Below are 13,933 nucleotides of genomic sequence, written 5' to 3'. Positions count from 1 at the left end.
TCCCCCCCCCCCCACCTTCCACAGGCTGTCCAATCCCACTAGGACATCCGATCGACCAGCCAGTGCTTCCAGCGGCTGATCATAGAGGCAGAACCGCTCTGTCCATCTCTGAGTAAACTGGAAGCTATGAGCATACATCACTTCTGGTTTCCCCAGCGCTATTTTTAAAGATGGAAAGCATTTCATCACACTGATTTTGGTGTGATCAAATACCTTTAAGGGCAGAGAAGGGAACAATGTGTAATGCGTGCTGCTTTTTACTGCAGGTCGCATTATTTATTATCTCTGCTTTGCAGAGATAAGTAACAGATCGCTTTTCCCCTCTGTACAGAGTTCTGTGTTAATTTTCAACACAGGACTCTGGGCTGTGATTTCACACAGCTGATCAGTAGGTCCCAGCCATGAATCATTGGCTGGAACTTTTTCTGACAGACTCCCGCTGTGTATAATCACGCATGCACACACCCTAAACCAAGAAGTAAGCAGTGGTGTATGGGAATGTTGCTTTGTCTATGCGGGCAGGTGGTTAAAGGATCAGTTCACCTATCTGAACATGTTGCATGTTACACCCATATTTAGGGTGAAACTTGTAGCATGTTAAGCATCTGCTTGCTCATCCCCCAATTCTGCTGATCGTGGGTGCAATGCTTTACAGGTTCCTAAAAATAAACAAACAAAATAATTATAAATATATATATAATATATATATTTTTTTTTTTTTACTTGCATAGCAAGATTTGCATTTTATTATGTTTTAAAACACAATTTGTGAGGTCTTTTGAACTATTTACTTTTTAATTACCTACTGAATATAATTTGCATGTTAAGGAACATTTATTCATGGTTAACAGAAATGTATTATACATACAGTATCTTACAAAAGTGAGTATTGCCCTCCCATTTTTGTAAATATTTCATTTTATCTTTTCATGTGACAACACTGAAGAAATTACACTTTGCTACAATGTAAAGTAGCAAGTGTACAGCTTGTAAAAAAAAAAAGTGTAAATTTGCTGTCCCCTTAAAGAAGAAGTAAACCCTCCTCTGCAACTTGTACCTATAGGTAAGCCTATATTAAGGCTTACCTATAGGTACTGTAAATATGTCCTAAACATGCACCGTTTAGGAGATATTTACTTTGCATGCAGCCATGACGACATCACGGAGCTGGTGGATGTTAGAGACCTTGCGCTCCTCCAACTTCAGTTTTGAGGATGCCCCACAGATGCTCAATAGGTTTTAGGTCTGGAGACATGCTTGGCCAGTCAATCACCTTTACTCTCAGCTTCTTTAGAAAGGCAGTGGTCATCTTGGAGGTGTGTTTGTGGTTGTTTTTATGTTGGAATACTGCCCTGGGCCCAGTCTTCGAAGGGAGGGGGTCATGCTCTGCTTCAGTATGTCACAATACATGTTGGCATTCATGGCTCCCTCAATGAACTGTAGCTCCCTAGTGCTGGCAGCACTCATGCAGCCCCAGACCATGACTTGACTGTAGGCAAGACACACTTGTCTTTGTACTCCTTACCTGGTGGCTGCCACACATGCTTGACACCATCTGAACAAAATAAGTTTATCTTGGTCTCATCAGACCACAGGACATGGTTCCAGTAATCCATGTCCTTAGTCTACTTGTCTTCAGCAAACTGTTTGTGGGCTTCCTTGTGCATCATCTTTAGAAGAAGCTTCCTTCTGGGACGACAGCCATGCAGACCGATTTGATGCAGTGTGCTGCGTATGATCTGAGCACTGACAGGCTGATCCCCCATTCCTTCAACCTCTGCAGAAATGCTGGCAGAACTCATATGTCTATTTCCCAAAGACAGCCTCTGGATATGATGCTGAGCATGTGCACTCAACTTCTTTAGTCGACTATGGCGAGGCCTGTTCTGAATGGAACCCGTCCTGTTAAACCGCTGTATGATCTTGGCCACCATGCTGAAGCTCAGTTTCATGGTCTTGGCAATCTTATTATAGTCTAGGCCATCTTTATGTAGAGCCACAATTCTTTTTTTCAGATCCACAGAGAGTTCTTTGCCATGAGGGGCCATGTTGAACTTCCAGTGACCAGTATGAGGGAGTGAGAGGGATAACACCAAATTTAACACACCTGCTCCCTATTCACACCCGAGACCTTGTAACACTAATGAGCCACATGACATCGGGGAGGGAAAATGGCTAATTGGGCCCAAATTGGTCATGTTCACTTAGAGGTGTACTCACTTTTGTTGCCAGTGGTTTAGACATTAATGGCTGTATGTTGATTTATTTGGGGGGGACAGCAAATTTACACTGTTATACAAGCTGTACACTCACAACTTTACATTGTAACAAAGTGTAATTTCTTCAGTGTTGTCACATGAAACTATATAATAAAATGCTTACAAAAATGTGAGGGGTGTACTCACTTTTGTGAGATACTGTACGTACCAATATGTTTCTAGTGTTCCTCACCTAAACTAATACTATCATTTTTTTTTTTTTTTTTTTTATTTTTTTTTTAGCAGGACTATGATAAACAGAGTGACTTTGATGAGAAGCACGATGAATATTTATTATATCTCCAACAGAAAAACAGGTAATGTGCAAAGAAAATTGTATCTGAAAGCATCTTTAAAGGCTAGTTTTATTAAAATTTTAAACGTTATACTTAGCTGCTCTATGCAATGCTATTGCACAGAGTGGCCCGAACCACCTCTTCTGGAATCCTTCCTGGCGCACCAGGCTCCTCTTCTCATTGTGCCCAAGCTGGGTTGAGTGCATTAATAAACTCCAAACACAGCGCTGCTCAGCCCCGCCCCTGCTCTCTGCCAACAGAGTTTGATTGACAGCAGCAGAAGCAAATGGTTCCCGCTGCTGCTTCTCTGTCCTGGGAGGAGAGAGAGCAAGACCAGCGCTGCTGCAGACAGGCACAGCTCTGGATTGAGATAGGGCTATAATATAAGGGGGTATGAGGGGGCGATACTAGAACATTTTTTTACTTGAATGCAGGGAATACATTAACATAAATAATGTTCTGCCTTTTGGAACCACTTGAGATTCCTGCCCAGGCCAATTTTCAGCTTTTAGTGCTTCTGCACTTTGAATGACAATTGCGCGGTAATGCAACACTTTACCCAAAATACATTTTTATCATTTTTTTTTTTGTTCACACAAAGGCTCCTTTCACACGGCCGCTCCGTGTGAAAGGTCCGCTGCGGGACTTTTTTTTTTTTTCTTCCACGGAGCGGATGACATTTCTGTCATCCGCTCCGTGTGCCCGCATATCATCCCATCCGTTTGCGGATGATATGCGGACATAATGTATGTCTATGGCACTGCGGATGTCAGCGGATGACACCGCTGACATCCGATTTTCCTTCCTTTCCGTGTTTTACACGGAAGAAAAAATGGGTTCTGTTCCATTTGTAAAAACGGAACAGAACTGAATGGAGGAAAATCGGGTGTCAGCGGGTGGTATTCCGCTGACACCCGCAGTGCCATTCACTTACATTATGTCCGCAAATCATCCGCAAACGGATTGGATGATTTGCGGACACACGGAGCGGCCGTGTGAAAGGACCCAAATAGAACTTTCTTATTTTTTATTAAAAAAAAACAAATCGTTTGTTTCAGTTATAAAAATTTGTAAATAAATAAAAATTTGTAAATAAATAACCTTTCTTCAAAAATTTAGACCAAAATGTATTCTGCTACATTTTTTTAGAAAATAACCCAAATCCTAGAGTCCATAAACTATCGTATACTGCATATCTGAAAATCGATCAGAAAATCGATCAATCTTGATATACTGATCTCATTTCTTGAGGCCCAAAAATGCCAGAACTGTACAAATGTCTCCAAAAGTACCCCTTTTTGGAAAGTAAACCATCCAAGGTATTTAGCAAGAGGCATGGTGAGTTTTTTGAAAGTGTAATTTTTTGTCACAATTTTTGGAAAAATTAAGAAAATAAAGAAATTTTCACTTTTTTTTTTTTTCTTTTTTTACATACTGCCACCAGTGCCATACAGCGTTATTGTATAACAGGTGTGGAGAAGATCACTGACTGGTGACCGTATATAAAAAAAAATAATAATAATATATTTAGTATTCATATTCATTTTATTTTTTTATTTGTTTGTTTAATTTTATTTGACAGACTGTGACCAGATCAATACAGTGTTACCATAGTAACACTATAGTACTTTGGGGAAGTGATCAGAATGTTTCTTTTTCCACACATTATGATTGATTATACCTGTGAATTTCACTGATGTATGCAACCATTTTCATTGACTGAAACTGATTCATTCAGTGTGTGTTTTGTTGTGATTTAGCTGTCATTGGCCAAAGCTAATTGCATGGTAAAGATGAGATAATAATTCTAAACAGCACTTGCTATAGTTCTCAATACGTGCCAAACTATGTGAGACATATATATACTCATTTTAACATTAATATAACATTTCTATACCTTAAAGATCAAACGTACAAAACAAAAGTGAAGTTATACTGCCAATCATTTGTGTAATAAAAATATGAAAAAATAGTCCACACATAAAAAGAAAAAGATAAATGTGACAAAGTCCTTCTATATGTGCAGAGAAGGTGTCAAGTATTGATGACCATCAAGCGGAACTTCCGCCACATTATTTCTTGTCTGTAGGTGGAGCGCACTCTGGGGAACAGGCAGCATCCATCTTGTTTGGCAAACCAATGTAATTACTTTGTGGCTTTGTAACTGTTTTAACCACTTAAGCCCCGGAGGATTTGGCTGCTAAACGACCAGGGGGTATTTTGCGATTCGGTACTGCGTGACTTTAACGGACAATTGCGCGGTCGTGCGACGCTGTACCTAAACGAATTTGGCGTCCTTTTTTTCCCACAAACAGAGCTTTCTTTTGGTGGTATTTGATCACCTGTGCGATTTTTTGATCATGCGCTATAAACAAAAAAAGAGCGTCAATTTTGCAAAAATAACAATATTTTTCACATTTTTTTATATGAAATTCCCCCAAAAATAAATGTAAAAATCAAAATTTTTTAACATTTTCGGCCAATTTGTTTTATGCTACCTATGTTTGGTAAAAGAAATTGCAAAAAGCGTATTTTGATTGGTTTGCGCAAAAGTTATCGCGTTTACTAACAAAGGGAAAGATTTTTGTCATTTTTGGTGTTTTTTTTTTAACGCGTAATGCGATTTTTTTTTTTTTTTTTTTGCGGTACTGCGACATTGGGATCAGACCCTTGACTGACATTTTTGACACTTTTAAGGTTACCAGTGACATTTCTACAGTAATCAGTGCTATACATATGCACTGTTACTGTAAAAATACACTGGTAGTGAAGGGGTTAACTTTATTTGGGAGGGAGGGGCTGTGTGTGTCCCTAGGGGCGTGCTTTCTACTGTGATTGGCTGTGGCTTGAGCTGTAAGGACACTGATCAACGGATCTACATAGTAGATCCGTGTGATCAGTGTCTTTACACCGAGGAGAATGACAGGCAGCTTGTTTACACAAGCTGCCTGACTTTCTCCCTCTCCCCCGCCGATCGCAGAGTGGCCGGCGGACATCGGGTCCGCCGGTCACACGCGCGGGGGGGGTCAGTGACGCGCTCGCTCCCCCGGCCCTCCCAGGCTAGTGACGTACCGATACGTCACTCTGCCTGTGAGGGGCTGACCGCCGCAGTACATAGTCGTGCGGCGGTCGGCAAGCGGTTAATATTACTTAAAAAAAAAAAAAAAAAAAACCTCAAAGTAGTTTTACACTATGAGAGGACTCCTCTCCTTTTCTCATTTTACAAGCCACTCCTGCCTATTGAATGAAGTGGCTAAAGACCAGGACCACTTCAAGGAGGGGACAGCATCCAGGACAGAGGTTGATAGAGAGATCAGGATAGGTCCCGCAGTGACCAAGAAAGTGTTATTGACTCCTCTTGCTGTACAGTCATTGAAATCCGGTGCGTGTGGTTTATATCACACAAGCATGAGGTGGAATAGCAATAAGATAGTCGGCCTGGGTGTTGAAGCACAAGCACTTACTCCAGGACTTTGTAACATGTTTATTTTTACTTTTCATGTGTGGACAATTTTTTTTAAACTTTTTTTACTAGTGATTATCGTTTGGCAATGTAAGTTCACTTTTGTTTTTTACGTTTTGATCTTCATGGAATAGAAATGTTATATGAATATTGAAATGAGCACATACATCATATAATTTGGCACGTATTGAGAACTATAGCAAGCACTAAATACAGTAAAACCTTGGATTGTGAGCATATCAAAGCGAATTTCCCCATAAGAAATAATGGAAACTCCGATGATTCGTTCCACAACCATTTATTCAGAAGTCCTTCAGTTTATAGTCCATATAAAAGATTTATAGCAATGTGATAGGTTGTGTAACCATAAAATGTCCATCCACAAATGGCGCCTCCACAAGGAGATTAGAAGCAAAATCCAGCAGGAGCTACAGTGTATAAAAGAGAAGAGAGGCGCCTCTAAGTGTAGCAACATGGTTACATTTAATAAAGGTTCAACATTTAGAAACTCACATGGTTGATGATTAAAAGAGGGACATCTAAGGGACATCCTGGGTAAAGCTGTCCACATAGACCATCCTCCTCACCGCCGGCTCTCACCGCTGTCAGTCTGCAATCGTGACCGGAAGATTACCCTGCAGTAGAGCGATTTGAAAGCGATGCTTGAAGCTCTCGTGGAGTGCAGCGTGGAAGGGAGGACATTGATGGCCGTAAGGAAGACGGTCTATATTGACAGCTTTCCCCCCGGATGCCTGCATACTTAGATGTGCCTGTTTTACCGTATATAGTCGAGTATAAGCCAAATTTTTCAGCATGTTTTTTTTCTGAAAAAGCCCCCCTCGGCTTATACTCGAGTCACTGTCTTTTTAAAAATGGCACCGCCCGGCGCCGACGTGTCACCGTGCATGCACCGCATGACCGGGAATAGCCAAACGTGTACGGGCTTTCCCGAGCATCGGCGGCGCATTCGTGGTGACGGATTGGTGCCAGGATGCGCGATTTTTAAATCGAAGGCGCCTCACCGACAGGTAAGAGAGACTCCTCCGCAGCCCCTGCATTTCCTCATGCAGTGCTGCGGGCATGGTACAGGACATTCTCCTGTACCATGCCCGCAGCACTGCATCTCCTGTGCCATGCCTGTACCTACTGTGCCATGCCTGTACATACTGTGCCATGCCTGTACCATCACCTGTCATATGCCTGTACCATCACCTGTCATATGCCTATACCATCACCTGTGTCATGCCTATACAATCTCCTGTGCCATGCCTGTACCATGACCTGTACCATGACCTGTGCCATGCCCTTACCATGACCTGTGCCATGCCCTTACCATGACCTGTGCCATGACCTGCGCCATCTCCTGTACCATGCCCGCAGCCCCTGTTTTGTGTCTCGTGGGGGTCTAGTTGGGTCCGGTAGCTGCTGCATTTTCCACCCTAGGCTTATACTCGAGTCAATAAGTTTTCCCACTTTTTTTGTGGTAAAATTAGGGGCCTCGGCTTATATTCGGGTCGACTTATACTAAAGTATATACGGTAATCATCAACCATGTGAGTTGCTAAATGTTGTACCCTCATTAAATGTAATCATATTGCTACACTTAGATGCGCCTCTCTTGTCTTTTATACTCATTTGTGACATGATGCTACTTGTATATCAAGACATTGCTTGTTTATCAAGTCAAAATCCTAATAAAAAAATGTTTGCTTGACTTGCAAAATGCTCTCAAACCAAGTTACTCTTAATCCAAGGTTTTACTGTAGCTTATTGTTTTGTTAGAGGTAGTAGACAGCAGCTGCAATTTTTAATTAATTTTAGTAAGTTACTGGGGTGTGGGTGTTTTTCGTGTGTATATATACTGTATGGTAAAGGTGGACTGTGATCACTGTGACCAGCGGCGGCCGGTACACTGATCAGTCATCGGCTGTGTCCAATGGATAGCTGCTGACAGATTACGCCGCAAAGTGGCCAGTTCCGCAAGGACGTCCACCCGGATTGACGAAAGTCCCGCCTAGTCCTTACTTTGCTATAGGCAGGGCGGGAAGTGGTTAAAATAAAAAACATGGTATATTTACCTGCTCCATGCCCCAAACCTGCTCATCTGGGGTCCCTTGCTGGTGCTCCAGGCTCCTCTTCTTTTGAGTTTGCCCTTATTGCAAGCCGCTTGTTATGTGGGAACACCTGGGGCTTCGCTCCAGAGCCAAGCTGTGTGCGCTCATTGACACGCACACACAACGCAGCCCAGCCCTGCTTCCCGCTCTCTGCTTACAGGTTTGATTGATCAGCTGCTGCCGAGGCTCCTAGAGAGAGAAGAGAGAAGAGCAGCGCTGCTGCAGACAGGCACACAGCTGGGTCAAGATCGAGCTCAGTATTAAGAGGAGTAAATAGGGAGGATATCTTGATGTATGGCTACTGTAAAATCACCCCCCCTTTTTTATATGTTTGATAGGAAATCTTTAATAAAATAAGGAAATAAAAAAAAAAATGAAACTGTTTAAAAAGCTTTGTATGCATACCTAAAAAAAAAAAAAAAAAAAAAAAGTCATATTTGGAAAAACATTTAGAGTACATAAAAAAGAATAGCGCAACCATGCAAAAGAAATGACTATTAAATATGGAGACAATCCATAAATAAAAATGGGGATTTAGTCCCACCATATGGCCATATCGTGCTCAAGCCCACCACTGCGTCAAAGTACCCCATTATCAGTGGGTCCTACACTATCCATAAAAAAGGGGTGAATCCAGCCTCTCCAACCCTTGGAGACAACACTCCTTGCTGGGATGGATGTGCTAATGCACTACAAAGGACTCCTCCTATATCTACTTGATGGTGGACTCTGATAGAGTACAGGTGGGTGTGTCTCTATCAGAGTCCACCATCAAGTAGATATAGGAGGAGTCCTTTGTAGTGCATTAGCACATCCATCCCAGCAAGGAGTGTTGTCTCCAAGGGTAAGAGAGGCTGGATTCACCCCTTTTTTATGGATAGTGTAGGACCCACTAATAATGGGGTACTTTGACGCAGTGGTGGGCTTGAGCACGATATGGCCATATGGTGGGACTAAATCCCCATTTTTATTTATGGATTGTCTCCATATTTAATAGTCATTTCTTTTGCATGGTTGCGCTATTCTTTTTTAATATACATGTTGCTTGGTCCATAGCTGCACCGGCTTTAGATATACATGTTCAGGGTTTGCTCCCCCAATTTTTTGCTTGTTTATTTAGAGTACATAGTTACCCAAGACAACTTGGTTAGCATCTAGCACCACATAGCATGCAGAAAAAAAGTTGTTAAATGCCAACTATCGCCAGGTCCCTACTTAGAGACCAAACAGCCAAAGATTGGGAAATGAAGACAGAGGTAAGCATGGGTCAAAGAGGAAACTCCCTTAGAGGGATGTCTGTCTATTGGAAGTCAGCCCAGACACCATGTGAAACATACATCCTGCATAAGAATGGAAATGTCCGATGAAAGAAAGTATGAGCAATAGTCACAGGTGGAAGTATCCAACAAATAACATCACACCAGAAATACATTGAAAAAAACAAACAAACTCTAGATGTGAAAACCAGCCGCCACCAAGAGGACTGGTATTTAAATCTATAATTGCAGCAATTGAAGTGAGCTTCTTGGAATGTATACCAGTGGTCCTCAACATTTTTGACATTGGGGACCGGTTGTGTGAAAGAACATTTTGCCTAGGACTGGGGGGGGGGGCAGGGTTCGGGGGTGTTCGAGATTGTCGCATCACAGATTTGAAGTCCTTACGGCGACTGGCTGGTGCGTTTTCGAGGTCTCGCCTCTTCCTCAGAGCCTGCTGTACTGTATCTCAAGCTCTATATTAATAGAACCAGACTCATTGCAAAGAGGTGTAAACCAGGGCTAGCCCCTCCCAGATGGGTGTGTGAGATCCTATGGTGTCTGTCAACCCACCCAGCATTGTTAGGCCCCCTCAAAGCACATAATGCAAAGGCATATATTGGGTGTATAAAAACATTGCAAAATGATACTTATAAAATTCATTATGAGCAAAATACTTAAAAAGCATATACATACAATATTACATCATTGTCCTAAAAAAGCTCACCCTTTGATGTCATATTGGAAAGTGAGTGTATAGATGATAACTCATTCATCTGTTCCATGACTCCAGTGGAGGGGGAAGGGGGGGTGTTGTTGGGAAAAAAAACAAGACATTGGGAGGAAAAAAAGGAAAGGGGGAGTAGGGGAATAGAGAGGCCAGGGATGCTCCAGGTATCCCGATCGATGTCCTACAGAGGCAACGAGTGGGATCTCCCATGATGGCAGGGCTTTGGAATGGCTGGAACGCATGCCGCTGCTACCAGGAAGTGCGGGCGCCTCCTGCGTTCCAAGCCACTGACATCAATCCTGCCCACGTCATTTCCGAGCCGGCAGCATCTGCGTCCCTTCCGCCCCTAACTGCGAACGCCTCCCACATCAAAGACACCAAATGCTATTAATAACAATGCCATTGCCATGCTTCCAAGGGCCACTCAAGTGAGGGATATAGACCACTTTATTGCCTATAAAGGGGGAAACCAAAGTAATAGCAATTAAATATTGAAACATTCTACATTAATGTATCTATAAAAAGTATAATATATATATGTGTATATATAGCCATGAAATATATATCCCTACAATGTTGACTGGTAGTTATAAATATAAATCTAAAACTCCTAAAAAAAATCCATTAAAACCCATATTAATGGTAATAGTGATAGTATTGATTATATGTCAGATTTAATTCCACCCTAGCTAATGAAGGGGCTGATCAAATCTGAGCTACTGATTACTAGGTGATTCTTTCCTTTTCTGTAAATGACAGATGTATGGTGCCACAATTACTCTGCAAAAAAAATAAAAAATAAGTTGACTCTTTCTCTCGAAGCTAGATCCTTAATTCCAGTGCATCTTGACATCCCCAGTCTTGAGAGGGCAGCAAGGCTGGTGCTATCCCAGGTGGACAAGTATTAGAGCCCTGAGCAATACGTTTCATGAGGCCCATCTCTAAGCGCAGAAGAGTGGTGTTTTTTTTTTTGTTGGAGTCTGGGAACCTAGGACATGGATACTGATTTGGAGCCTTTGTGCTCAAACAAGCATTGACTCTGCTAGGATTAAGTTCACCTTCCGGAGGCACTGTGTTGCCCTGGGCTAAATGCTGCAGTTCCAGTGTCCACCAGCAGGTGTCTCCCAGAAGCCAGCAGGCTTTTATAATCACTTACACCTGTATTCAGCTGCCAGGTGGCTATTTAAGGCTGCTCCTCCCTTTCTCAAGGGCATCACTATTGTGATTGCCTTCTTGTTGCCAGAGCCTTGTTCCTGCGATCCTGAGTCTTAATCTATCTTGTACCCATGTGCCTTGCTCCTGCTCTCTGCTCTTGTACCCCTCTTCCTTGCATCCCTGTATTCCTTGTTCCCACATCCCTTATAAGGTAGATATTTGTAGATTGTCAGTTGTTGGTTACATAGAAACATAGAAACATAGAATGTGTCGGCAGATAAGAACCATTTCGCCCATCTAGTCTGCCCAATATATCTGAATCCTATGAATAGTCCCTGGCCCTATCTTATATGAAGGATAGCCTTATGCCTATCCCATGCATGCTTAAACTCCTTCACTGTATTTGCAGCTACCACTTCTGCAGGAAGGTTATTCCATGCATCCACTACTCTCAGTAAAGTAATACTTCCTCATATTACTTTTAAACCTTTGCCCCTCTAGTTTAAAACGGTGTCCTCTTGTGGTAGTTTTTCTTCTTTTAAATATGCTCTCCTCCTTTACCGAGTTGATTCCCTTTATGTATTTAAAAGTTTCTATCATATCCCCTCTGTCTCTTCTTTCTTCCAAGCTATACATGTTAAGGTCCTTTAACCTTTCCTGGTAAGTTTTTTTTTCCTGCAATCCATGTACTAGTTTAGTAGCTCTTCTCTGAACTCTCTCTAGAGTATCTATATCCTTCTGGAGATATGGCCTCCAGTACTGCGCACAATACTCCAAGTGAGGTCTCACCAGTGTTCTGTACAGCGGCATAAGCACTTCTCTCTTTCTACTTCTTATACCTCTCCCTATACATCCAAGCATTCTGCTGGCATTTCGTGCTGCTCTATTACATTGTCTTCCCACCTTTAAGTCTTCTGAAATAATTACTCCTAAATCCCTTTTCCTCAGATACTGAGGTCAGGACTGTGTCAAATATTCTATATTCTGCCCTTGGTTCATTAGTTATTTTTGTCTTTGGGGTTGGGTTTTGTTTGCTGGTATTGCCTATGTTCACTGGTTGCTGTGTATGCTTGTTTGTATGTTTCACTGTAAATAAACCACACTTTCAGGCTATGTACATTGTTTGGTCTCAGTTTCCATGTGTTGCTATGTGTCTGGTCTCCCTAGCTGCTGCTGAATCCTGACAGACTTTTTAACCCAAATACTGTAGCTGCTGACTTATAATATAAGGACACTTACCTGTCCAGGGCAAGGATCCAGCGATTTCAGCACCCCGTCAGAGCTGATTCTTCAATCGGCTTTGGGCGCAGCGCCGGCATCTTCACTAAGGGAAACTGGCAGTGAAGCTTTCAGGCTTTATAGCTGGTTTCCTACTGTCCATACGCGAGTCGTGCTGCACTTTCTGAATGGTCCCACAGTCTTCAGGTACCTGCTCCCTCACAAAAAAAGTGTCAGAGGTGGGATCTTCTTCCTCCATTTGAGCAGTCCAAGCCTCCATTAGGACTCAGTGTCTGGTGATATCGAAGAAGTGTTCCAGGAGCCGGTCACCATGAAAGCAGAGTTCCAGTGGCAAATACAAGAGATGTTCGCGCAGGACGGAGAGCTTGGTTCTGCCTGGGACGTACTGAAATTGAGAGACGGGATCTGGCGGGAGCTCTGGATGAAGGCTTTTCAAGTGGAGCAAGACAATTGGAAAGGTCCTCCTTGCATCCATGGAACTGTACTCGCTGCAGTTGGACTTGCGTATACCATTCCTAGGAGAGCATCCTTGGGAGGAATGGCTGACAGAGCTGGATAGGCTGGTCCAGATAGAAATGGTTCTGGACGATGGATATTGGGGGCTGGAATAGTATGGTACCCAAGTGTGTCCCTGGCTGAAGAACAGCAATCATATAGAAGGCTATGACTACTGCGGCCTGGGATTGATATTTGAGATGCTTCAGAAGGATCCGCATTTCGGTAGTGCAGCAGAGTGGAGATGGGAGGACATCTGAGAGTTTAGGGAGTTGGAACTTCCCATTGAGCTCAGATTGAGAAGTGACTTGGGCTTTATAGTTCCACAAGAATGGGAGCTGGAACAAGCATATAAAAAACTGTTCAACGAAACTCAACAGTATGCCCCAGCACCCATGGATGTTATAAATTATAAGTCATCCGACGAAGCACTGGAACTTGGCCCAAGTGCTGCCAGCCCATATCCTAGATTTTTAGCAATTCTAGAGGCTGGGGTTTTATTAGACTTTTTTCTGCTGAGGAGGAACAACCCAGTGAGCCACCAGCAGAACAGCTGGCATCAAGGCAGAGTGCTGCTAACTTCTGTCTACAACAACTTGTGACCTTGGAGGATTGGTGCTAGGCCACCAATTTTTTATTTTATTTCCCAGCAGAACAGCTGGCATAAGGGTAGCGCACCACTGACCTCTGCCCAGTACCCACAACACTTCCAGAGCTCCAGTGAGCCAGAGCAGGCAGTCCTTCTCCCCAGCAACAGGCCAATGCAGAGAAACAAAGCTCTAACTCCCAGCTGAAGTGCTGGCAATAATGCAGGGGTCTAAGTCCTCTGCCTACAACCGCAGCAGTTCCAAGGGCCCAGGGTCATAAGGTAGCAGTTCTTCTTCCCCAGCGGCAGACCAGGATCCCCATAGAAAACAGAGAGGGGGT

The 13,933-nt window shown here is 42.9% G+C and overlaps 1 protein-coding gene across 1 annotated transcript in view; it reads left to right on the top strand.

The window, feature by feature from the left end:
* Nucleotides 1–13,933, top strand: part of KATNIP (katanin interacting protein) — a gene marked incomplete at its 5' end in the record, with an annotated part of 198,564 nt that overhangs the window by 9,325 nt on the left and 175,306 nt on the right. The window contains 1 exon segment of the mRNA XM_082261741.1: nt 2,502–2,575. Within this exon segment, the coding sequence (XP_082117867.1) occupies nt 2,502–2,575 (74 nt within the window).

This window comes from Pelophylax lessonae (assembly GCF_965119305.1).
Source record: "Pelophylax lessonae genome assembly, chromosome: 6".
Lineage (NCBI taxonomy): Eukaryota > Metazoa > Chordata > Amphibia > Anura > Ranidae > Pelophylax > Pelophylax lessonae.
This window is presented reverse-complemented; position numbering and strand designations above follow the sequence as displayed.